Source organism: Silurus aristotelis (genome assembly GCF_946808225.1).
Source record: "Silurus aristotelis genome assembly, chromosome: 25".
Lineage (NCBI taxonomy): Eukaryota > Metazoa > Chordata > Actinopteri > Siluriformes > Siluridae > Silurus > Silurus aristotelis.
Window position 1 is genome coordinate 14710843 of NC_139598.1, and position 27986 is coordinate 14738828.

The following is a 27986-nucleotide window of genomic DNA, read 5'->3' on the forward strand; positions in this document are numbered from 1 at the left end:
AAAGCCATTATAAATAGAAATAGTATGATAATTCCCTGACATGAACATAGTGGACTAAACATTTGTGAAAGCACTGTTTAATGCCAGCACTGGTTACATTTTTTCTTTTTAATTGTGAACTCATTTATATCATAAGCAACCACTCAAAAGGAGATTTTTGGGAAGTAATTGCAAAGTGGTAATGTCACAAGGACAGCTTTCATATCCACACACACATTTTGGCCACGGGCGACAACCACAACCTACTGTAGCACATTAATTCGTACACAAATTACCAACCAGGCAAAAACTCACGTCTTGAAATTTGCTAGAGGAGAAACACAGAGTAGAGACACATCATTCACCCACTGTACAAAGACACATGGTTTATGCACTACATGGAAAAAAAAATATATACAAAAAACAAAGGATAGATATGTAACAGGATTGAATCTGCAAAAGAGACATGAGGATTGTAAATGAATGCATCTGCTACATAGGCACTTTAGACAGACGGAGCTTTTGTCACGTAAATGTAAGACAAGCTAAAAAAAAAAAGAAAAAGGAAAAAGAAACATATGCTTTGCCCAAAGAAAAGACTCAATTGTGTTTCACATTCAAAACAGTGAATACGATAATGAACACACATAATACGCTTTCAAAAATAATAAAAAAATATATTAATGCATAGCAATGCGAGCCTCTAGTCTCAAATGTGAAGAACAACAGGAAGTTCACAGATATTAGAGTGGACAAATCTGATTATCAAACTGATAAGGAAATACTGCATGTGATTAATGCCTAAGATTGAAAACTCGCCTGTGATGCATTTAAAAAAGAAAACACTCGTCGGAGACGGAAAACCACTGGACGCAACACCTCGACACACAATTTTGTTCAGCTAAGTGCTGGGACACAGCGGACGAACACGTGATTAAACATTTACTGTGGACAAAGACGCAGTGCTCAGTGCTCTGTATGCTGCCAGTTGAAGATCCTATTGCTTACCTGAACACCAGCAGCAGTTCATAAAGCTAAATAATCTCACCTTCATACCATTCAATGGCTTTCATTTTTTTTTGTTGCAGTTTGTTTAAAAAGGCATAGCTGTTGTGCATAAATGGGTTTCGCGGAGTGCTTTTGGAGAGCAAGTTCCTGGAAGCTGTTATTAATTTCGATGGCTTTGTTCCCCCCTCCCTCCACTTTCACAGGTATTGTAAAAGTCAGACCCTAAACCCTTCAGCCAAAAGGCATTTCCACAGGTAATAAGGCTAAAGGTCAGGGTTTATTTCAGGTTAAAGGAGAGCAGTGGCCTTTCCTCACGCTTTTGCCACGGACTCTTCTTGTTCTCATCAATGTCCTCAGGAGCAGCCAAACCATCCGGGGCGCTGTTGCTCGAGGGAAGCTTAAGGTGCGTTTGTGCATGCTCAGTCCTTACTATCTGCTCAGTGTCTACTCTTGAATCCTCTTGTTCCTCCATGGCGGGATCCGGGAGCGGAGGAGGGGACGGGAGTGGAGGAGTGGGTAGCAAAGGAGGTGAAGGAGGCACTATAGTCTCTTCCTCCACCTCGGAGCTGGGCAACAAGGGCTTATTAGAGTTTTCTTCCGGGCTACAGGCAGGAGTTTGGCTTTCACTTTCGTTGGGTTCTGAATGAGCATTAACTTTATCCTCCATAAATACCAGCGATGTGCATGCCACATTGGGTGTCCTAACCGTGTTCTTTTCCTGGCCTTTGTTCTTGCGGCTCGGCGTGACGTCACTCACGTCTACGCCCGAGTCCAAACTGGCATCGTTGCTGCCCACAGAGCAGGTGCCGTGTGTAGCCCTCTGCAGATCGATGTAAGAATGGCGGATGTGTGCGTTCGAACGGCCGTCCAGTGACACAAACCAGGCTCGTGGATGTGGCAGTGGTTTCCCGCCCCTCAACTCCATTAACGTCTTCTCAGCCAGTAGCTGATCTTCTCCGTTCATCTGCACCACCCCGAGTGCCGCCTCGCTTAGTGAGTTCGGGATTGACAAGGCTTCAGGCAACGTTGACGTCCACTCATCCACTGTCCCTCCTCCTGCCTCCCTCGCTCCTGTTTTCCCCTCCTCTATCTCTTCACCCATGTCGTCCACTTGTACCACTTCAGCTTGAGGCTGATGGGATGCATTAAGCTCTGCACGGATGCTCTCGAGCTCGCTCCGTTCATCAGACTGGAGTAGAAGCGCTTGTCCTGATAGAGGGTGTGTCCCAGGCAGCCGCATATAATGGGCAGGGATAAGCAAAGTGGGACGGCCTTTCTGATATCCGGCTCCACCCTGGCTGACTTGCAGCTCCGACGTGCAGCAGAGCAGTTCTCCGGGCCGAGGCAGAAGACCTGGAGGGCGTTCTAGCTGATCCACAGAGCGTGAAAGTAGGAAGTCAGATGGACGATGCTCACTCCCCAGATCTCTTTCTGGTGAAGTTGTGGGTGAAGTCATGGCTGGAGAAAGGCGGAGCTCGCGTGGATTGGCCTTGCTCTCTGAGGACAGGCGGCCAGCTGAGGCAGCGTGTTGCAGCGGATACGGAGATGAGGACAAAGCAGACATGTGCAGAGGATGGACAGTTGATGAGATGATAGAGGTGTAGCTACGGCGATAGTCACGCTGGGACCGACTCCCGAGCTCATTTCGAGAAGACACTAGCTCACTGGTGGATGAGTCGTGAGGGGCGGCGTTCAGCATGGGTGTGTGCAGGTCTGGTTCCACTCCCAACTGGTCTGGTTGGGTTTCGTTAATGAGGTTGAGGTGAGACATGGACGTAGCTTGATCTCGTTTAGAGCTGTCCAGTGAGGTCAGAGAGTACTTCTGGTTAGCCCGTCTGGAGCGTGAGCACTTTCTCCTGGTGACACAAACATAGGAAAATATATGGGAGGACAAGATGTAGAAAAATGAATATTTATAATGAAAAAAGCATTAATACAAAATACTACCACAAAAATATTAATTTCTACTCAATATCATAAACTACAAATGTAGTATTAATTACAAACATAAATTTGATAATAATACAACATACTACACAACAAAATACAATTTAATACTAAATGTTCATATTAATGATTATTGATTACTCTGCATTTAATGCACATACAACAGTAAATTTAAAATAAATAAAAGAAAGATGAGCTCAGTGATGAAACAGAAAAACAAACAAACAAAAAATACAATAAATCACACACCTGCAGTAACAGAGCAGAAGACAGAGGAGGAAGAGCAGGATGAGGGCCATGCCTCCCAGGATGGCCAAAAGGAACACAGTGTGGTATGTGCTGATGTCCTTTGCAACCACAGGACCTAAAACACACACAGAGATACACAGTGTGTGAGCGATGATTCGAGTCTAAACACATCAAGCAACATAATGCAAATTAGGTATGGCAATTTAAAAGCCGCACTTAAAGACAATTAGACCGAATAATTTCTCTGAATTATTGCTATGTGGTATTGATGTTTCTTCAATTCCCCACTCACAACTTTTATAATAAATAAATTAAATAGATCATGAAGAAGAAATTAGACTCTGAATGGCATACAAAGCTAGGGTAATTAGATTTCTTACTAGTGAAATCTGCCAGTAAACCTAGCATGTAATATAAATCAAAGATTACTCTTTGTAAGTGGAGACACTGGCGGCCCAAACTAGATAACCTTAACAGTAGCTACATGCTTGCAGTACGAGTGTTGGTGTCAGTTACAATGAAAAGTTTGGCTAGCAGTTTGCAAACAAAAACAAAATATTAATTAGAGACAGAGATGACAAGAGCGAGAGATCCAGAGAGAAAGTGTGTGTTACCTGTGTTTATAGGAGACATGGCTGCTACCCAGTAACCGAGCTGAGGGGCGATGTAGGTGAGGATGAGCTCCCCACCTCCTTCTTTCTGCACGTAGCCCAAACTGCTCTTCAACCAGGCTCCTACACACACACACACACACACACACACACACACACACACACACACACACACACACACACACACAGTCCTTGCTTGAATCATTTACTTACACTGGCTTAAGGCAAGCTGTAGTTAACTACAAAAAACATATCAGCATATCAGTGTTTAGTAAAAATGGTCCCTAAATTAGAATGGTTTGAGGTTTTCACGGTAGGTACGTCCACGTGTTCGCGTGCATACACACAGTTTATACAGTGCAATACTATTTATCGCTCCATTTTGCTAAATGATGTACTGTATTTTGTTAATATGTATTAACAAATTACACTATACTACCCTATACTGGTCATCTATCTTTAAGACCATGTATCAAGTTATGAGTAATTTACCAAGTAACACCACTATGTGGCAGCAAAAGCAGTGAACTGTAGTTGTGTTAGGCAGCATGTTCTTGACTGCTTTGATCAACCAAAAAAAATAATTAAAAAGATATAATTTCCTTTGATAATTCCTTTGATAATTTCCCAAAGATCCTTTGATACCAGGAGTAAAAAAAAATGTTTACTTTCTATAAAAAGTTTGGTGACCATTTGTTTGAATAACCCTACATACTCTGATAAAGAATTAATTAAAGGTAAAATAGGTACAATTTTTACAATGGTCACAAAGGAATATGAGATAAGAAGTGACCGAGTCAAAAATGATTTTCAAGGAGTAAAACATCGAGTATACAATATTATTAATGAGTATAATATCTACACATACATAATGTATATTAAGTAGAGCATAGTAAAAATTCACTACAATTATGAACAGTCAGTTTAATAGGGTAGAAAGAGTTGCAGGTATACACTGGAGGGCAGAGAGGTTTAGTGATGCAGCATATTTTCCCTGTTTTCCACCACAGCCGGAGTTTCTATTGATTGCTATTTGACCTGCACCGACTCAGCAACCTCTCAACACGCACCCACCCACACACACATCCACTCACAATGACACTGCAATACACTTAAAGAACAATATTGCTGACGGAAATAGAAAAAAGGATTAAAGAAGGACCGTATAGATCAAATATCTTTTATAACCATTTGAACATAAACTAATCATGGCCAGTCTGCAGTGTTCAACCTGCTCTTAGTCTGTATTTAAAAGCCATCTTCGCACACTCGCACAATGAGGCCACATCATCCAGGACATTTAAAACAGTACTTAATGACTTGTTAGCTGTTACACAACTACTGCAGTGTGGGGCTTTTAATGAGCTAGAATTTTCCATTACATGCCTTTATGTTCTTGTAAAGATATCTCAATTATGAGGAAAGTATTTTTTAGAGATTTAATTGCACCTGGGATTTGCTTAACAAACGTGAACAGGGAACTCCAACAAAACATTTATAATAATTATATTATATAAGATTATAGAATGCAAGGCATTTGAAAAGAGTTCACAAGTACTCATTATTGCCAACAATGCATGTGTTGTGTATGTGGAGGATCAAGACTAATCATCTGCATACTTACACTATATTATCATACAGCTGCACATATCCTAATTGCCATAAAATAATAAGTAGATGTGTTTTCCATCATAGCTGAAATTAGCCCCGCCCCAATACCAAATAAAGCTTCACTTTACTTTACTTTACTTTACTCTTTACTTAAATTTTTGCACCATTCCACCACAAGAGGTTTAGTAGAGTCAGGTACTGATATGGGGTGAAGATCTTTAACTCCAACCCATGTAAAATATATCTTCATGGCTTTGTGCACAGAAGGCATTGTAATGCTGGAACAGGTTTGGGTCCCCTAGTTCAAGTGAAGTGAAAATTATGTTACATCATCCAAAGACATCCTATACAAATATGTTTATTTGATCTAAGGAAGAACCACATATGCTGGGAAAAGTCGGGTTTCCTAATACTTTTGTCCATTTAGTATATGTGTGATCACAACAGAAAGCCTCATATCAGTTTGAGAAAGAGAAAATAAATGTGTTTTTAAGTGCTGATAAAGTGCATCCTAAATTCTGAGGTAAGAAATATAAACAAAACACATCCAAGCTGCAATCAAATAATCGTTTAGCTACACGCATGGGCCTGTATAAAAACACACTTAACCCCGTGTAAAAAGTTGAGTGTGCTTCAAGATTCAGCGTGAATAAGACCACAAAGCAACGCCCTGCTGGACAAAAGACCCGGTGTCACGCAAACCGACGCATTAATCACATGCAATTGTGTTACATTCATGTACTCCGACACTGAGCTTTACCCATGTTTGCCGACATTATCAGCACGTCAGCGTCTGGATCTAAAGGCTGTAATCAGATACTCATGGCATTTCTTTCCTGTGAAAATGCCTGGGCAAGGGCCTAAAGCTGAAACACTGTTTAAAATAGCTGTAAGCAAGTTACTCTACACCCTGACGCTCCCTCTGTTCAGTCCTGGCTGCTAAGAGACAGTCTAACAAATGACCCACATTACAGAAGACCCCGTTGTCCACTCGGTCTGTCCACATGTATCCCGCCCCCTTTCAAACCTCCAAGTCTTCCCCATAACAAATGCAACTCTATCCCCATTTTAAATTAGAAAAACCTTTACTATGCAGGAGGTAGATGGGTGTGTCCTATCGTCTATAGTGACACATTGTACAATACTGTAGTATACATGAGATAAAATTTTACTGACATACTGTATACTGTGAGAAGGTGCAGCAGGGTTTCAGTTTATAATGCCTGGGCAAAAATAATGGCTGTTTTTAATGCCAGTTGAAACATGCTTTAATCAGTAAACAATGACCGTTTAATCCTGGCTTCAGGGTCCATTAATACGAGTTCAAACAAACCTGATTTCTATGTCAACTGTTTTTAATGGGATGAAAAAAGAAAACCATTCCTAATCAACATGTATGAAGATTGTGCGATCTGCATATATTATACTAACAATGTATTCTTGATCCTGAAGTAGCATTAACACAGACACAGTTAAACCTCATACAAGCCTTACTGTTGAATCAAGTGAGATGAGAGCAGTCAACAAGAATTGTCAAAATGCCACATAGATCTACTTACAAACATCATAACACATTGAAAAGGGCACACTTTTCGTCCTTCATTCATTTGACTATGCAAAATCATTCTAATTTGAACGGCACGTTTTAACGTCCATTTTGAGTTTTGAATGTTTAACTTTTTTCATTTATGCATGAGAATAAAGATAACACTTCAATTTCTTTTTCTTTCAGAGCATGACATAACCAAACAAAGATAATGATCAGAAACTCTGCTTCTAAATGATTCCTTGTCTAATCTGGTCAGTGAGCTACAATTTCCCCTAAAGAGAGAACACTTCCTCAACAGATACTGTAAGCATCAGGCCTCTTAGATGAAGTAGGTGACTAAATAAAGAAAAGACCACCGTTATCAGTCCAACATGTGCCCATTGTATTCTCAGATTAATGTTCTTGGGTGACAAAAATGTAACCCAAAGTGCTTAACTGCTGTTGTAATTCATTTACCACACTGGAGATTTAACATACTGCGAGTGCTTATTTTAGTTCCTATATCCTCCCTTGCAACTCTTGTCTGAACTCATTAACAAAGTGTTTCCCCCTCAGAACCGACACTCACCAAATGCTTTATTGTTTTTCATACCATTCTGTGTATAAACACTTTTAGACTGCTATGTGTGAAAGTCTCAGTAGAGCAGCATTTCTGAAATACACAAACCAATGAGATCACATACAAAATTGAACAAAAGCTCTTGACCTCTATATGCACAATTCAGTCTGATTGCATTGCTGCATGAATGCTCAGGTCTTTAGGTGTATTCGAAATTAGAAACAACAACCAGTTTTTGCACCATGTCACGTCAATCAGATTTGACCTGTTTTACACTGGATTAAAAATAAATAAACCTTGTGATTCAGATACAATTAGGTCCAGTGTTCTTTTGTACCATTTGACTGGTGTTATTCATGTATTAACACTTTTTTTTCTTTTTAACAAGGTGCCTAATTCAGCCTCACTACAATAAAGGAAACAAATATATAATTATAGCAAGCGCAAGAAAATAAATGCACAGGTTCTGCACAGGTTCATTACTATTTTAACTGTTTATACTATAAGGTTCTATAGTTTATAAAGATTCCACATTAAGATTCTGAGTGTTTGTACGTGTGTGTGAGTGTGTGTGTGTGCGTGTGTGCGTGTGTGTGTGAGTGAGAGAGAGAGAGAGAGAGAGAGAGAGAGAAAGAGAGTGTGTGAGTGTGTGTGAGTAAGTGTATAAAAGGAATTGTTGTACAAGTTCCAAAGCTCAGTGGTGTTTACAACACTTCGTAGTGACCTGGCTGACCTTCTTGTTCCACAGAACATCACAACCACCTTTCGATCGACATTTTTTAAAACATTCATTTCCTGATCCCAACCCTAAAACCTTTTACACGACTTATCTGGCAGATGGAGGGAACAGGAAATCTGGTGATGCTCAAGTGCTCCATCTTTCCTCTATTCCCATACACACCAATACAAACAAAGCATGGGTACCTGATAGCTCACAATAATGTTTTGTAGAGCCTGTGTGTGTGTGTGTGTGTGTGTGTGTGTGTGTGTGTGTGTGTGTGTGTGTGTGTGTGTGTGTGTGTGTGTGTGAATGAAACTCACCGAGTTTGGGATCGAACCTCCAGGCAGGAATGTGGTCATTCTCCTTCAAGCCACTATTAGCAGGGAGGGGAACGCTCACACTGATTGGTTCGCTGACATGAAGCTCTGCCCCATCACTGCCCAAAAGATGAACGCTTATAGCAGCCACAGGGGTCAGCTCAAATCTGCGGTCGCTGCCTACCAATTAGAGTAAGATAGGGAGAGGGATGCATTAAAGAGGTAAGAAAGAGGGTGTGTGTTTGTGGGGCCTTTAATGTTTTTACATTCAGATAATGGTACATCCTCAAATGATAAATTGAAATGGTAAATAAATTCCCTGAAGACCATCAGAGAGGAACAAATGGATTGGTGAAGCTTGATACGATAGCATTTAAAAATGCATGACTTACGGTTACCCATTATGGGTCATACATCTACACTAGACAACAAAGAGCCTTTTATATTTGTTACTATCTTTATATTTCACCAGAATGTAATTTTCAGCACAGATAATTTTAGATATGTGGCTTTAAAAAAATAAATACAAATAAACAGCAAATCTGAAATCAATATCATTCCGAGCCATCAGGATTTTCTCTGAATTGACTCTAGAGCAGAAGCGTACCAAGCAATGGCTACTACAGACTTTTATTATCCTATTAGATATGTGTCAAACTCGATGTACAATTATATCCCGCCTGCAAGATCATTTTATATCGATCTATGATTATTGTTATTAATGTAAGCGCTGATAACACACAAACTACATATCCCATAACGCAGCGCTTCAGCTGCCTTACCAAATGCTAGGCTACCTGGAAACATTCCAGCGTCAATCAAGTCGAGCTTCTGTTGATGTATTTAACCCTATTGTAAAGTTATTGTGAAGCTCCTCACAATGGCGAAGAGAAAAGTTGATTCTGAAAACAGAGCCTTTCAAAACTGATAGGAGGCTGAGTATATGTTTACTGACACTGCTGGTAAACCCGTGTGTTTTATTTGTGGAGCGAATGTGGCTTTAATTAAGGAATTTAATCTAATATGGCACTATGAGACAAAACATCAGGAGAAGCTGAAAAACCTGAATGCAGATCAGAAGATACAGAAAGTAAAAGAGTTAAAGAAGAATCTGACATTTCAGCAGATGTTTTTTCACCAGAGCAAAATCACAAAGTGAAGCTGCTGTGAAAGCAAGTTTTATTGTGGCAGAGGAGAAATCAGAGCCAATTCAGCTCGGCCATTTACCGAGGGAGAGTTTCTAAAGGGCTGCATGATGAAGGTGTGAGACGTCTTGTGTTTGACAGGAGATATTTTTATGGAGAGCAAAATATTATAAGATATTTAATTTTTTTTTTTTTCAATGGCTTAAGAGCAAAGAAATCTGTTTTAATTTGTTGTTATTTTAACGTTTACTTAAAAGCACAATTTGTATTTATTTTTCAGGTTTTTTTGCAGCAGGTTCATATGTCTAACTTGTATAACTTTGACAGGATATATGTTTATAGAAAGCAAAATATTTTTAGTTATTTAAAGTTGATTTATTCTGGAATAATATTCCTGTCTTTTCTTATTCATATTTATGTTTAAAAAACAAAAACAAACATGTTTAATAAATGTTTATCCTGTTCGGCCCGAGACCTAAAGTGTGCTTTGAGTTTTGCCCCCCTGTGCAATTGAATTTGACACCCCTGTCCTATTAGATCCGTTTCAGCAACCTAAATGCATGCCCGCTGTTCACCAAAGCACGGTTAGTCTTAAATACCTGTTTTACCGCAGACCATTTAAGCTCAATCGTTAATAAATAAATAAGAACGACATGAATAGACTTTGCCACAATAAACATTCATATCCTGATAAAAAGACGCCAGTTCTAGTATGAATAGAATGCAAACAGGTGATCTACAGTATGTTGCATATGTATCTGCTGATCTACTTTTTGTTACCTATTTTTGTTTTGTTGGCCTGATTTGATGCACAAGACAGGGAAAAAGGGCACTGTAGCCGTTCTCACGAGGCCACACCTCGGCATAATGTCACCATGGTAACCTAGAGATGATAAGAGGTCCTATTTTTCCACTTACTCCTTCCTCAGTGGGATCTCGTGTGTGTGTACAAACACTGTGTACTTAAGCAGATGCCTAATGAATATAGGGGAATTAATAAGGATTCAAGATATTGTTCATAAAATGAGCAATGGATTGAGATATGTGTGTGTGTGTGTGTGTGTGTGTGTGTGTGTGTGTGTGTGTGTGTGTGTGTGTATGTATACGCGTGTTACCTGAGCTGTTTGAGCCGAGGCCCTGAAGGTATGGGAATTGCTGTGTTGCCTGGCCTGAGTGTGTCACAGTGAGGAAGGCAGTCAGGTTGGTGTAGGTGACATTAGGAGGAAGTCTCAGAGCTCGTCTCTGGAACTGAACCAATGGCTGAAGCCTCGATCCTGCAAACAAAATACATGCAATACAATTCTAGATGTTTCTATATTTTTCCTTCAGAAGTCCTAGGAGGCCATGCATCATAACTTTTTTTTTTATTTCTTCTTTTAATCTTGACAGAAACATTGTTTCCTCGTGATACAGTACTTATTTTTTCTGTGCATTCACATTTACTTTGCTCAGGGACTCACCTAATCTGAAATAGTTCTGTGTCTGTCTTTGGATGGAGGCAGTCATAAAAATAGAAAATATAGCAACCCTGAATGTGTAGTTAATTTCACATTAAGTCAAGATCACAAAAAAAAGTCGTGATAACAAGAAAACAAGGCGAGAAAATTAGTTCATGATCACGAGATAAAGAAAAAAAATATAGAATTCATGGCCTCCTAGGACTTCTTTACTTTTCTTATGGAGAGGCTTATTTCAGAGACATGAAACAAGATAAGAATTAGTAAATAGTTTTGCATTAATAAAAAAAATATTTTCCAGTTAGGTTTCCCCAAACAGTTTCCACAAAGTTAGAGGCAAACAATTGTATAAGATGCCTGTAGCAATAAAGACATCAAAAAATTTCCCTTCACTTGAACTAGCACAGACCCAAACCTGTCCCAGCCCAACAATGCCCCTGTGCACAATGCCAGCTCCCTGAAGATATGCTTTACATGGGTTGGAATGAAAGATATTGATTGGTCTGAAATAGAACTTTGACAACAACCCTAGTGAACACCTTTGGGATTAATTGGAACAGCACTCCAGGCCTCCTCACTTCACCTACATCAGGACCTGACTTAACTAAAACCCTTGTTGCAAAATTAGCACAAATCTTCACAAGCACATTCCAAATCTAGTGGAACATCTTCATAGAAGAGTGGAGGTTATTATTACACGAAATTTGGAATAAATGTGGAATAGGACGTTAAAAAAAAAAGAACAGATTAATCTTCTAGTCAGATGTCTACAAACTTTTGTTTACAGTGTATTCAATGCCAGGAATCAGTAGCCAATCATTTATGACTGTAAGACCAGACCATGTATGCGGAAGAAGGCAAATGTGTGACAAAGCACATGCTACTTTTCATCCTCCTTAATAGCTGTTTGGTGGGTGGAAACTGGTATATGACCAAACTGGAAGCAAAAAAAATTAATGAATGAATTAAAAAAGGAATGGAGAGAGGGCGTTGGCGTTCATTTTCCTAAATATAAAACAAAAAGTCAAGTTCGGCATGCTACTTTTTAACCAAATATAAGCAGTCTCTCTCCCTCTCTCTCTCTCTCCATGTCTTTATCTCTATTTTTTAAACTACTAGGTCAGTAAATCATAAAGCCGTGGCCCTCCCGTACAACTCTGGAGAGTGCGATGATGTCATTGAGTTTCCATTGCAGGGAGTCTGCATTCCACAGACATGACAGCGAGTCGTAGCCACCCCACACATAAACACCACACGACCAGGTGCTCTTACACACTCACACTCTGTTTAGCTCTTTCACAGGCGTTAGGAGACAATCCAAACTGCTCTGATGAACAAATTAGAGACTTTAAGAACCGGTGGAGTATTGACACAACATACGCTCATGCTAACACACTCACACACAGTGAGAGAGAGAGAGAGAGAGAGAGAGAGAGAGAGAGAGAGAGAGAGAGAGAGAGAGAGAGAGAGAGAGAGAGAGAGAGAGAGACCATTAGTTGTGTCATATTCAGCTCTCCATCTAACTGTCTGTCAAAGAGATCCCCAAGGAGCTCTTCTATCATTTCCCCACCCTATTTTAGTGTTTATACCCCCTCCTCCTTTCTTTTCCCTTTCTTCAGTATTTCCCTGGGATGAGCTCAGGGTCACACAAACACACGCACACGTTCACACATGCACATATACACACACACATACATACATATACATACATATATATATATATACACACACACACACACACACACACACACACACACACACAACAGCTTTGTCAGCAGTGTAACAAGATTCTCTATTGGAGAAATATATGCTAGCAAGCAGGTGTGCGAATCCAAGAAAGAGTGTGTGTGTGTGTGTGTGTGTGTGTGTGTGTGTAACGAGGGGAGGTGCTTCTTACTGTGCCAGAATGCTGGGGTCAAGCATCTCATAGTTGTGTGTGTGTGTTTGTACGATTATTGTTCCCTTATGTAAGGATAAAACTATGAAATGCAGTTCCACCCTGAGAAGTAAGCGCGCGCGCGTGTGTGTGTGTGTGTGTGTGTGTGTGTGTGTGTGTGTGTGTGTATACACACTTTAAGAAATAGGATTCAGGTGAAGCGGAGTAAATGAAAACAGAACCCCAAGATTTCCTAAGACACATCAAACTCATCTTATACACACACACCCACAAGCCTCCAATTAGAATAAAAGCCACACGTTTTAGAGCGGACAGATGGCCACACCCCCGTCTCTTCCCCACCAGTGTCAGCTTCATTAAGACGTTCCTGCTCCCTTGAGAAACATTTGTTTGTGTGTGTGTGTATTTGTGTGTGTGTGTCCATGCTCACTGTAGCCACAGATTCCTGTTCTGTTGTTGGAGCCCACTGGCATGCTGCATAGTCTGAGATCTTTTTCTGCTCACCACGGTTGTAAAGAGTGGTGAGAGCGATTTCTGATGATAAATAAAATTAAGTCATGTTCGATACTGTGTAATGAGGTCTGACGTTTGAAATGAAAAGATGGAGCATTGATTAGGAAGTGTCAGAGACACACACACACACACAGACACACACAGACACACACAGACACACACAGACACACACAGACACACACAGACACACACAGACACACTCACACATTTTTTTTTACCTTGGTTTTCAGAGATGATTTGAACCTCGTCCTCATATACCATTAAAGTTGCAGCTCTCTCAGGAAGCAGATTCAGGCTCAGTGATGAGAAGACTATATATACACACACACACACACACACACACACACACACACACACACGCGCACACGCACACAGTCATGTTAGTCATTACTTGATCAGGATTCATCCCTCCCCCATGCACAGTGACACATTATCCCATTTGTTCATGTTCACCCCCACCAATAATCAAAATGAAAGTCTGAATGAAACTACAATGAGGTTTGCTTAAGTATATATATATATATATATATATATATATATATATATATATATATATATATATATATATATATATAAATTAATTAATTAATTAATTTCAGGGTGTTTTTAGGAACCCTGCTCTGTATCCAGGGAGATCACTACATCACTGATTAGTTTCTGAGTGTTTTATTCCTTTTATACCACATTGATTTCCAAACACTGACAATTCATTTACTAACAAACATTCAGTGGTGGACAGTAACAAAGTAAATGTAATTCGTTAATGTACTGAAGTAGTTTTTTTCGCATATCTGTACTAGGAAGTATTTCCATTTGGGGAGACTTTTACTTAAACTTCACTACATTTCTTATCAAATATTTACTCAAGTAAATTTTGTAAAATCAGTCGTTCCTTTTTATTATTTTTATTATCATTATTATGAGTGAATACAAACTTAACTAGTCAACCAAGCAGCAAGCCACCAATCGGGGTAGAGCAGAACGTGCTCTGTTTTGTACTTGTTTTGATTGCAAATACTTTTGTACTTTTACTCAAGTAAAAGTTTAAAGGGAGGACATTTACTTTTACTGGAGTCATATTTTACTTAGTGTATCTCTACTCTTACCCAAGTACATATTTTGTGTACCTCATCCACCACTGCAATGTCATACTTTATTTATCCATTTCTAGCTACATTTAACAAATTTAAAAACTGTACCCCACCATATCCTACCTCCCTTTATTACCCTTGTAAGCCAGGTGGTCCAAAAGCCTTCACGTTTATCACTGCAAAACCTCTAAACAGCTTAATCTCATTAATAGGATCTGAGCGAAAGAAGGAACAAGAACATTCAATCTAAGAAAATTAAATCATACCAGGAAGTCTGGATGGTCTCCAAGGGGCGGAGTTAGGGACATAGCCTCGCTTGGTAGCTGTGATGACCAGCAGCTCACCCAGGCGATACGGAAACCTGATGAAAATGTTGCCGTCACTGCCGGAAGTCTCCCGAGCGACGGTGGTGTGATTAGCAAAGACCTCCACATTTGCATCCGAGAGCGGCTGGTGAGTGCTGGCGTCACTCAGGTGGACCTTCAAAGCCACTTCTGCACAAAAACACAAAAATGTCGGTACTATCCAGCTTGAACCATCGCATGAGGTTATGTGACATGATACAGAAACATCAAAATACTGTTCAGAATTTCTGGATAAATTTCTAAATAAATCTTCCTCTGCCAATATTTTTATACATTAAAAACTTGAAAAAATATTAACTACATAGAATGCGCTTCTCTCTTCAAACTGCTTTGAAATAAACAACACAATTCACCGACGTTTTCTTCATTTCTCGAGAGGCCACAGAAGGAAAAGCACCAATGGTCATAGAGATAGCCCCATCCATTTCCTGTTTATTAACCAATAGCAACATGCAGTGAGAACAATGGGCTGCTTTTCCTTCCTCTAAAAATTCCCAAGTTAAATTTTTTTTTTTTTAAGCAATGATGAAAGCACACTTCCTGTAAAAGTCTGAACTTCTCACAAAATTGGACTGGTTCCTAAAAGCCTGGAAAACCATTTGATTTAGGTCTTTTTTTCCACAAAATCTGTTTAAATGGATAGTTTATTTACATAGTCTGTAAGAGCCAGTGTGGATTTACTCCTGCTCTATCATGGATGATTATATTGTATTTCTCTGATTTAGAGATATAGATATATATAATCTATATAGGCAGTGGAAAAACTATTGTGACGTTCACAGTCAATGTGTGCTCTGAGGTTACTTTGCTGCTACAACAAATAGCTCAAATCTCTAAACTACTCTTTCTTTAAAAAGTTTCTTCCATTGTCAGTATCTACCACACTATCGTTTAAAGCTGAAAGAAACTGCAGTGACTGTGCAGCACTGCATACCCTAAAATAGACAGTTGTTTGGTTTAGTTGTGGTCACTGCTGCCACTTTATTCTGTGAGAACCATGTGAAAGCCATTGTGTGGGATATATTTAGAAACATGCCTGGAGTGGCAGCCATAGGGTTTTCAGTGCAGTTGGCCATATGGAGAAGTTGCTGTAGTATAATTTGGGTCAAATACAGAGAAAGGGGATGTTGCAAATTTTGGAAATTCATCGCTGGACACAAAAGGAGGAAAAACCACTAGAGAAAGGATTTTAATTGAGTAAAAGAAATTAAAGGGAAGACACTGACGGTGCAATTGTCACTATCTAGCAGGAGACATGTTATTTTATTTTTCTCACACAGTTCAGCTGCAATTTACTTAACCCCACCAAAAGCACAGTTTGGGAAATTGTCGTTTACAACTTTTTCCCCCACCCCCATATATATATATATATATATATATATATATATATATATATATACACTTGAGCAGAATTTGAAAACCAAGGACCTGGCTACACATAGCACTAGAATACCACTAGTCAGATATCACCAATTGCATGCTGCTGGAGCAATAAGAGTTAAAGTTTACCCGATACATGCACTTGTGTGTTGTTTATACTTATGCTTTTAATAAATCATGTAGTATATATACACAATCTAAAGGGACAACTCAATGATAAGAATTTGTGGTATGGTGGATGCTTTATATAATCTAAATCTATTAATACATGTATTTGTGTTGTTATTTTAAAAATACATACATATAAAATTGTTCACATAGTGGCGTATAGTGTAATGAGTCCCCAGTGGCAGCATTTTGTAATAGTCAGGAGGTTTCCACCATTGGAGTGTCTTCCAAAAAGATCACTTAGCACTTTCCAGTTTTTCTGTAACATGCCAAGCCGCCTTTTTGTCCTATTTTTATATTCTCTAATAAGAGTTTATTGAGTAAATGACTGCTTATTGCTGCATTTGATGCAAGTAAGAACAGGAATCGTTTCTCCACACACATTGAGTAAGAGAAATGAAACACTTTGTAACATGCAAAATGTTCCATAACAGCACACCATGAAATCTTTTATTCCAAAAGGAATGAATGGATTTTGGTTGATGTCCGCCTCTAACGTCTTCACCTTGAATGCGTGCACCACTGTAAGAGTAGAACATGACGGGACAAATACACTGAAAACAAGCCTCAAACACAATACTGGGACATTTGTTTATATATAAACTGATATCACTTTACTACTGCTAGCAACCAGTTGGGCAACACACACATGACCAGGCATGCACCTGTGTTCTTTTGCAAACGCAGGTGCAGGACAGGTGGATTATTGTTTTTGTTGTGCTGAAAGAATGAGTGTGTGTTTCTCAGAACACCAGCTCTGCCCCAAGTCTACCCTGAACAGAAATAGCCTAGTAATGCCGACGCAGACACTACTTTTTGATGCGTCAGGGCTCCGTGCTGATCTGCAACCTGGCATTAAAGTTGCTTTACATCATCGATCATCTCTCACTCTATCTCCATTGTAGGACCTTTATCTGTAATGCACCTGATCTGTTAATCCAGAGTCGAGATCAGAGCAGCGATGGCTCGTTTGTTTCAACAAGGTCAGTGATGGAAAAAGATTCAAAGAGGATATTTTGAATCTAAACAATTTATTATGACAGGGATTAAAAGACCGTAAAAACAATATGCTAATTGTGAAAAATGTCCACCAAGGGCTTATAACAAATAATTACATGAAGAGCTAGTTTTGGGCTTACTACCTGCAAGATAAGGCTTGGGGGTCAGGTCCAATGCCAGTCAGGCAGATGTTATTGACCATCTTAAACAGACTAAACCTTTGAAATGGAGTTCAGAAACATGAAATGTCTGGGAAAGGAAATGACATAGCTGGCCTGAAATCCATGCATAGTACAAGCTCTGATACTAAACCTCTTGATATTTATCCTACTCTCAACTTCCCACAGGAGATATGCCAAAGGCAGTGTGGGAATACTCACCACTCCCAAGCTGAGAGCCCAGCATTTGAAGCTTTTTCCAGTGGATGAGAAGGTTGCCTCTATATGGTTTCATGTCTCAGGGAGGAACACAGTGTTTGTGCTTATGCACCATATAGCTTTTCAAAGTATTCAGAAATCTTGGAGAACACCCCCCAGGCTACTGATTTCCATGTTTATACTAAACAGATGAGCAAGATGAAGAAATAAAGTGAATAATAAATGCAAAATAAAAAAAGAAAAAAAGAGTGCATTATGAATAACAATAATTATTATAAAGGGGTCAAGAGTGCAACGTGCACACAAAATAAAAGCCCAAAAATTGTACATTTTTCTTATCCATAACAGAAAGATAAGTATACTATGAATGTCAAACATTTCCTCTAGCTTTCATAACACTGAGAAGAAATTTTAAAATCATTCCTCCCTGTTCATCCAGACTTCACACATGTCTCACCAGAGAAATTGCAAACTACTTTGCAAACTACTCTGTTGTTCATTTAGTTTGTCCTTTAGTCCCTTTGTATTCCATATACACCGCTACTCTGATTTTCTCCAAAAAAAACAAACAAACCGCGATGCTCCCACCACCATGCTTCACAACCATTCAAGGGTTACTGGAAATAATTATTAATACAAAAATCATGACCCAAAATAAAACCAAGGTTCAGACTCATAAACAGACGTCAGCCTCTTTCAGCACAGCATGGTGTGTCTGCAAAGCAAACGTTCCCATAAACTGCAAGCGGTTAATGTGGAAAATACCGAGAGATGCAGGTGGGAGAGATAATATTAACATACAAGAAGGAAAATAATGATTTCTGCTGACTTGCAGAGATTTATCAGCATATTCACACAATGATACAAAAGAACGACCTGCCTGTTCTGTTTAATTTGTGCTCTTTATCAAATAATAATAATTCCTAGCCATTAAAAGCACATGGCATGTGTTGAATTTATATTGAAAGAAAAGATTTTATTGACTTTATTGATTTTTATTTTTTAAATGACCTGAAAACACACACTTACTATCAGGAGTATCTTAGGACTTTCATTTAATAATAATCGTGTATTAAACCAGAAAAGTCTCAAAAGTTGTGCACTTCAAGTACATTAATCTTTTCCAAGAAACATTCAGTTTCATTATAAATGCAGTATCACAGTGTGGGGTGGTGAATCCATTTATATATTTATTCAAGCCTTTTGTCAATAGGTTTTCCTCAGGCCAAGAAGCAGATCTGGAGGGATCATGGATATAGAGTGTTTTTGGTGAGAATGTTGTTTCCCAACTGTCACACTTCATTCAGGTTTGCTGACAATGGTGAGGTGGGCTGTCTCTTATCCCAGAGATCCCTCATGTCTGTGTAAGCTTCTGGTTTTCCATTTTAGTTAAGCTGCACAAGCAAGTTCTGTCAGACTTGTACCCTGATCGCATTGTACAGTGTCTTTAACTACTGTGCAACTATAATGCTACATAATTATCCTTATTTCTCCCCCCCGGTCATCCCTCTAATCCTCTTTTCTGTCTCGAGTTAGACATGCTCCTGAAGTACCAGTAATCATGTTCCTTTCTTCCTTTTGGACCTGCCTGATTCAACCCTACACCCTACCTGTGATTGGAGTTCTCTTCAACTGGAGACCACTCTGAACAACTAAGAGTGGTTCCACATAAACAACCTAAAGATCCATAAAATTACCGAGCAACTTAAGACTTATGAGAATGGATTTGGACTCTAATTAATATAAAATAGTCTGCTACAATGGCTTAGAACTAAAATTGGCATAAATGTTTTGCATTTAATGGTTTATAGTGTTTATGGTGAACTATTCATTTTTGGTTGGACTGAATTATCTGAAAAAGGATACATGTGGAGTTTTAAGATGCTAATAATATCCCTATATATTATTTTAGAATCATATAGGCTTTTTTTATTTGTAACTTTATGATTTATGTATTCTTTATTGCTACTTATTGGCAAAATAAAATCCATAATTCTGTTCAAAATATTTTTGCCTATATTATGTACTTTCAAATTCAAGACTTTCAGACTACATATCATGATTATTAAGATTAAGAACATGGTTCATCATAAAATTGGTCTAGCTTTAGCCTTTTTTATGTAACGTCTGTCATTGTTACACTGAGACGTATTGTATTGCTCACTTGCCTTTCAAATACCTTGAGTGCTGCTGCAAACCGGACAGATGACAGATGTATTGTTTTTTCCTCAGCAGGAGAGCATTAAATCCCTGCACACAATGACCCAGTGTAGCTCTTTCCTGTGAAACGCCATTCTCTAGTTTCCTGCAGAAACTTCTTCAATCTTAAATGTCTCTTTATTTTTTTTTATTATTTGTCTCACCTTGGAAATCCCCTCCCTATAGCTCTCCTCCAGCCTCCTTTCAAATACTATGTGACTTCCTGAGATTTCACTCAAAATGTTTAGAACAGGATGGCACAAAAAGGCAAGCCAAAGAACAAGCAAGGCTTTGTGTTTGCCAGGAAGCAAGTGACAATGCAAAATGTAATTAATAAAACCCTTTAGGTGTTTTGTTATTGTGCAAAGAAATAAAATAGTCTTTTTTTTTCCTTTTCAAAATGTTTAGTTACTGCTACAGCTTTGAGGAACATAATAATACAAATTGTAAGTGTAAAAAATGTAAGTGCTCAATAATGAAATCTTGAAATACAAACTACTGTATTCAGTTAAACAAGTTTGCTAGCCATACCAGACACCCAAGTATGTAACATCTGTACAGATACAGATAATAGATTCTTCAAGCCAACAACCACAAATAAAATATTTTATCATCTTTTAGCAAATAATGCGATTACTCCAGCTTTGTCCTCCACCCCCCAGAGAACCACCACAAAATTGTCCTGATTCATATCAAGCTTTTTCTAATAACCGAGAAACTAATACAATTTGCACTGTGAATAGACCATATTCAGGTGGTCTTGATCTCAAGATAATCAGGCAAAAAACAGCTACATGCAAGAACAACTGCAGCACATACTAAGAACACTGAGATGACACTTATTTGTAAAAAAATGAAGGTACCAGGTTAAAATTTTATTTCATGAATAATGCCCCTGTGCCCACAGGTGAGGTGTTTAACCCTACTATTCCCAGAAAGCCGCATCCCTACAATCAGCGTTTGAGAACTCAATCAACAGTTAAACACAACCCAAGATGCAAACTTCAACAGGCACAAACACAAATGACTATACTGTTCAGCCCACCAGGCTGACACGAGTCACCTAATATCCCACTCAGTTCACTCAGGAGTAAGAACAATGCTTTATTTGATACAAGGCCAGATGTGTTTCAAACGTTACATTTTAACTAGGTTTATGTCCAAAAAAATCCAAGGCCCAGCACTGCAAAGCTTCCACTGGTTGACCCTTGAGCAAGATTTTCAACCTCAACTGCTCTTAAAATCAATGATATAACGTCATAATTCACTCCCAGTTATCAGAGAATTAAAAAGCATTGAGGTAGTGATAGAGTGATTGAACTGGTCACATGACCCTGGAAAGCCTGTACAGTAAAAAAAAAAAAAAAAAAAAAGACATTTATGGCAATTTATAATATGACCTGTATAATGTGTAATATGCAACAGTAAAAGTCTGTCTGTCTCTGTCTGTCTGTCTGTCTGTCTGTCTCTCTCTCTCTCTCTCTCTAACTCTTCTGTGAAACTATCTATAGAAATGAGAGAGCTAGTAAATAATCCAGCATGATTGACTGCAGACTGGCACCATAATATAATGATTGAGGCTTTGTGTCTTGATGTAGTCTGCAACTGAAACACATCACAGAACCAAGCAGACTAACGTTCTAATCAGTCATAAAAAACACATCACATGACTACCAGATCCCTGTTTATGCTTCTAAACCAGACTCTCTGACTAGCTGCAGTCTGACCTTTATTTTATAAGAAAATGTATGAGAAAAAAAAAGAAATACTGCTGAAAAAACTGATACTAAACACCAAACAGAAGAAAACGTTCATCAGTGTTTTCCTTTGCCCTGTGATGCAGCAGGAGTAGCAGTTCAAAAAATATATTTTTGGCTGGCATCATGTATCCAATTTACACATTAGCCCAGCTATGATAGGATAAGCTACAAGAGAAATATAAAAAATATTGGTAAACCTGCTAAAATATTATTTTGTGTGTGTGTGTGTGTGTGTGTGTGTAATACAAAACAGTAAGTTAAACTAAATTCCTTAATATCTAAACTGACTAGCATAGCAAAGTTGTGTGTGTGTGTGTGTGTGTGTGTGTGTGTGTGTGTGTGTGTGTGTGTGTGTGTGGGTGGAAAAGCTCTAAGCATATTATTGACATGCCCCTGTGTTTTTAGGTCATCCTACTGCTGACATTTAAACCTACATGAGATATGAGAGCATTACTTAGTCCAATCTATGTCTCACCAAGCTCCATCAGACAAACCTCTGTACCACAGCTGGACACGGATCCATTTACTTAATCCTTATGCGTGTGTGTGTGTAAATCATATTTCTAGTGAACTAAACCCACCCTGAGGACATATCAGTGACCTGGTTGCAGTTCTGGGTTGTAAAAGTGGATTGGTGCTTTTAAACATACACAATCTAAGTAGGAGTCTTTTTTTTTTCTTCCTAACATGCTGTTAAGCAAGGTCAAAGAAAGTGTTCAGGTACAATCCATTTCCCCTTTTAAATAGACATTTTTTTCAAAAAAGGCATGCAATCAGTCCTATGCTTGTATTATGTTGTTTGTAATGCGATTGGTATGACATATTTGTTAGAACCTACATATATTTTGGTATAAACGCACGGTGAAACCTGTAGAAGCACTGCAACACAGTTCATATAAACACTAAATCCAGAGCATCTATTTATTCCCGAGTCTGTGCATCATTTACCCTGAGAACATGATCCTGTGTCCAATACTGACATAAAAGTTTAAGCACAGCACTGAAGGCATGCGGGTCCCATTCTGAGGCTTTAAATTTCTCAAAAGCCCAGCAGCATTGATCAGCTTCAACTTCAAGTACAGACAGTCAAGGTTGCACAAGGTTATTGTGTGTGAGAGTGTGTATAAAACTTTCCAGACAAGTTAAAGACTGGTTAATAACCAACTCCTTTAAAGGTTCATAGTTTGAACTTTCGACCTCTCTGAACCCTGTCTTTTTGTTTCCACAATTGCTGTTTGTCTGTCAAATCATTTCATCGCTTCCCAGGAACCCCAACGCAGTACAAAAACAGCCTGCTCTACAACCAAAGACGACCTGAAAGTCCCAATGATGTCAAAACTGAACCTCTCACTATTATGTGATCTGGAACTTAGTGTGATTCAAAACGATGACTACAGTCTTCTTCCTAACACAACTGCACAACTGAGATCACAATATTTCTGAAAGAACATAACCCATAATAGTAACTGAGGCAGTCTACACTATTTTGGATAAATCTGAAAACGACATTTCAATTGTTTCCCAAAAGTTGCTCATCCACACTGCAACATCTGAAAACACCGTCCCTGTACTGCACATGAGCAAAATCTAAGACGCTTTGAGCTGCAACATTTCTGTTCCATTTTCGTTTTTTGAAAGACACGTAAAAATGTCAAATTGATCCACCTGGGGAGAGTTTGTATGAAGCTACTTTTCGTTGAATAAAAACACCGGTGTCAGTATGGACGGAAGGCTAAAAATTTGTGTTTTCGAACAAAAACCTACTGTATTAGTGTGGACATGGCCTAAAGAACACTGAATAAAGAATGAAGAACATTACATATATAACTATAACTGTGTATGTGTAATGGACAAAGTGCTTTGGCGTATGATGCTCTTGGTACTTAATATACTTGAACAGATTTCCCCCTAAGTGTTATTTTTTTTACTTCTGTTCTTCTTACTAAAGCTCTCACTGTAACCCACTGAGATCACAGTTTAACAAGAAGCAGTAAGAAAAGTGTAATTTAGTTTAAACAAACAAATCCTTGATTCACTATCCCTAAACTAAGTGTTCATGAATTTATGTACAGCATTAAAACTACCATCAGACTCAGCCTTTACTTGCAGATTTAGACTTCTGTATCTACGACCACTTGAACAGATCTGCCAAATCATAATTCCCAATTATACACCAATAATTGAAGTTATATGCAAGAAATACATGAATCACACAACCCTAACGCAAAGCCACGTGCAAATGAGCGCCACTTTTTGAGGTTGTATATCACGTGTTGTTCAGTACCACATAAAACAAGCAGGCCTACATGTCTGGCTTTCCTTTCTTGCAAAAAAAAAAAAAGGAAAAAAAAAAGAAACGACTTCTCCAGATGTGAGGCAGGCAGCCGACTCGCTCCTCCACCCTACAAAAAAAAAAGAGAGTCCTGAGAGCATGTAACTGTGGACGAGGGAAAGTTGCTCAGGAAGGACTAAATGACACCAGCACAGTCTTTCATTTACTGCTGCGGTTGTTTGTTTTTGCTGTGAAGAGAGAAGATTTCCTCCCTTGAAAGCCTGTTTTGGTTTTAACCTGACTCATCTGACTGTGCAGAAAATGTATAGGAAAACCGGCAGTTCTTTTAAAAGTAGTAAAAGACTTTCAAAGCACGTTGTTTGAGATATAAAGGGGGGAAGCATGTTTCCCAGACTTCATTAAACATCCGTTTGTTTATTGAAAAAAAAAAAAAAAAGAAGGAAAAGGAATTACAGAGTTGCCAGAAAAATGACATGCAAAGTTTGCTTCCACTGAAGTGATGTCATCAGTGATGTATCCTGGGGTCACTGGGTGTTTCAACATTAAATATTGGAGTTTTTAGAAGCTTAAAACCATTTGTGGTGAAACAAGGCACTTTGTGACTATGCACGAGAGTAACGAAGGAAGCACACTAGGGGTGCATTGGTTTACAAAATTCACGGTTCTGTTCGTACCTCTGTTTTTAAGTCACAGTTCGGTTCAATTTCGGTACAGTTAGGGGGACGATTTTTATTTCATGAATAAACAAAAGTTAGAGCAATTTTTTATGGTTTATAGTTACATTTAAAAGTGGGACAATTGAATTTGCACCTAAAGAGACATTACCTCAGCGAACTCGTTTGTACCGTCTATAAAAAATAAATAAATGAATAAAAAAAATAATAATAGTAAACAAAATTCTGTCCTGAAGACTTCACCATGGTGGAAATCTAAGAGGAAGTGCTGCAGTAATGCGCCGCATTAACGATTAAACATGTTCTATTGTTGGTTAACAAGAATTTAAAGAATTGCTTATTATTAATCCTAGTCTATATGCAGCATTTTACTACAGAAACAAGTACCAATTAAAACTCACTTACTATAAACCATCAATCATTTATTATATAGACAACTTATTTGCACCAAAACAAATCTTCTGTACTGGTTGGTGCTGCGGTGTCACTTTTCTACCGTCTCACCATCTTATGTTGTTCTTTGCACTAAATGTAAAACACCTACGTACACTTTACGTTGTGTCCTGGTGATTGAATTTTTTTTTTGCGTGTAGCTCTGTGTTTTGGTTCTGTTTTCTTATGTAGCACCTACGTCGTGAGGTCGAGAGATGTTGTTTTTCGTTTCAATGTGTACTCTACTGTATATGGTTAGAACAGAGATAGAAAAAATAACGAAGAACAAATACTCATTACATTTTTTATTACACAAATATCTGTACTTTCTACTTCTTACATTTTTTAAACCAGACTCGTTACTTTAGTTTTAATCGTAATCGTTTTAAATTTCTTGATATGATCAATATTATTTCTTCTCATTGCGTTTTCAGCCCATCAACCAATTTCTTGTCATTGTGCGACTTTATCAATCTACCACTGGTGTATCATTCCCGGCTATCACGCACCACAGACGTAGGCTAGTTTACAAAGATAACAATGAGCAAGAAGGCAACAAGGTGTATGGCTAACGTGGATGAGAGGGAGGGAGTCAGCGATGTAAACATGACTGAGAACAGAGACATCACCTGATCATCAACATCATCTTTTCTCTGCTTGTGTTCTATATAGTGGTTGTTCAGCCTGGATGCATTAATTGAATACATTTTTTTTTTAATTATTCTATATTAATATATTGATATGATGTGAGGTCCAGTTGCACTTAAACGGTTTACAGTAAAGGAGTGATCTTTTGCCATCACTGGGTTGGAATGACAATAATTCCTTTTAGATAAAAAAAAAATAAAAAAATCCCAGAATACAAATGTGTGATTTGTATGAAAATATTGTATCGAAATGTCTCCCCCTCACTTTCTATATAAAAAACAGTCATGCTGCAGTTGTCCTCAGGGGGCGGGGCATGAAGAGCAGTTGCCGCCAGGAGGCGTGGTCAAGTCTGGAGGGGGGGGGGGATTCTATGAACGGCAATTCGTATGAATAAAAAAAAAAAATCGCACCGCGGTTGCCAGATTGATTCAGTTGTCATTTCTGTAATTATGCATCTGAATTACACACAATCAATAAAAGGAATTAGTTTTATTTTTTTATAAATTGTATCAAATTATAGACTGCTTTTGCGTCCATATATTACAACCTTGAAGCGTCTCTCTATAATAAATGGAAACCCCTAATAAAATAAATCTGGCAACCCGGAACCTCGGGCCAATATGAAGCAACTTAGATATTGATCGTGTATTGATTTTTCCCTCATTGATTAGATTGATTGGATGACTGGTTCCATGCATGGCACTTGGAGTAAGTAAATTGGGGTGGGAAAGCTCTCTAAAAGGGTACCAAAGTGAGAGAAGGGCAGGAAAGTTGAAATGAATTGGTGGGCTGTGGATAGTACATGCCTGGGAATAAGAGGGGGAGGGGAACATCCCAGTATTCACATAAATCTAACCTAAATTTGACTTATCTGATTTATAAAAGTATTAAATGTATGTAATATTAAACGTATAATAACATGACTTTTTAACCCATTTACACCTCCTGTAGTGTAGGTCCACATGAAGCCCAAGCATCCAGTGTTTTCACGCCATGTGAGATTTTTTTTGTATTTGTTGTTGTTTTTTACGTTTAGTTAAAAATAAGAAATAATCACCCAATAGATGGATCTTATATCAATATAATCAATATGGGTTATTACTGTCCTAAATCACGACACACGAATGATACCATATATCATGAATTGGATATTATGTATACAAACATCAAACCAAAGCATTTCTGCCCCAATCATGAATCTGTGATACATTAGTTGCAAACTGTTTATTAAATTAAACAGCTCATCATATTAGAAAACAATAGAAACATACTATCAATATATTGTTCATTATAAGCTAGGGATAAGAAGATTGAATGGTAGAGCAATGACAGGACAGTCAGATGATAGAAGAGCACCTAAGCAATATATTCAAGCAAAAAACTTTTGGAAACAATAATTGTGGAACCTGGTTGTTTTAAAATGGAAATAGTTGTTGAATATGGTGTTCGTTTTGCTGGTGTTAGGAGCTGACAGTATATTAGCAAAGCGAGCTAGCATTGTTGCTGGGATTAGCCCACCCGCAGAGGGAATCCCGGGCACCTCTCATCCACTATCTCATCCTTACCTCGCTCACAGACCAAAACTTTTCCTTTCCCCCTGCAAAATAACCCCTTAAATACACGTACCCTTGGCGTCGCTATCTTCTCTGAAGGCTTCTGTTACCGCTTTCCAGATATTGCATCCCAAAAGACAGAGCACAATCACGGCGGATCTGCTGATCTCCGAGCAGCGCATTATGGAAACTCGTCGCAAATAAAAAGAGCGAAAAAACTAAATCTCTTGAAACAGATCGCGGTTTCTACTGCAGAAAACATCCGCTCAGGTTGCTGCTGTCATCCATCGTTTATTACGGTTTTGGATCCCTGCTCAGATGCTGCAGATCAAAAAATCAGCCGACATCCTAAAGCTGTTGATCCCACACGAGACGTCCTGGTTTTAAAAATGCCCAAAGATTCAAGGGAGGGTAAGAGCGCCACCAGATTTAACCCTTTCTTTTCCTCGCCTTTCCTCTAGGACACATCAACCAGGAAGACTAG

At 38.6% G+C, this 27986-nt stretch overlaps 1 protein-coding gene across 4 annotated transcripts; it reads right to left on the minus strand.

Annotated features, from left to right (window-relative positions):
- Window positions 1-61: 61 nt before the first annotated feature.
- fam171a1 (family with sequence similarity 171 member A1) lies at window positions 62-27971 on the minus strand. 4 transcript variants are annotated; one of them, XM_083530391.1, is made up of 8 exons: window positions 27576-27971; window positions 14921-15148; window positions 13782-13874; window positions 10812-10970; window positions 8555-8731; window positions 3798-3917; window positions 3184-3298; window positions 62-2843 (listed from the first exon to the last, which is right to left on the minus strand). In XM_083530391.1, the coding sequence occupies exons 1-8, from the start codon at window positions 27682-27684 to the stop codon at window positions 1265-1267; spliced, it is 2580 nt and encodes an 859-aa protein (XP_083386517.1). In that variant the 5' UTR covers window positions 27685-27971; the 3' UTR covers window positions 62-1264. The 4 variants fall into 4 exon arrangements, with proteins under 4 accessions (XP_083386517.1, XP_083386518.1, XP_083386520.1 ...); XM_083530392.1 differs by having other exon boundaries at window positions 62-2840; window positions 27576-27961; XM_083530394.1 differs by lacking the exon at window positions 27576-27971 and adding an exon at window positions 15321-15393 and having other exon boundaries at window positions 62-2840.
- Between the last annotated feature and the right edge of the window lie 15 nt (window positions 27972-27986).

Bases quoted from the DNA above. Each gene is read 5' to 3' on its own strand.
- fam171a1 (XM_083530391.1), bottom strand. From the start codon at position 27,684: ATGCGCTGCTCGGAGATCAGCAGATCCGCCGTGATTGTGCTCTGTCTT. The intron at 13,875-14,920 runs GTATGATTTAAT...GTGTATATATAG, and splicing joins GAGACCATCCAGACTTCCTG to TCTTCTCATCACTGAGCCTG. The intron at 3,918-8,554 runs GTGAGTTTCATT...GTGTGTGTGTAG, and splicing joins GAGGTTCGATCCCAAACTCG to GAGCCTGGTTGAAGAGCAGT.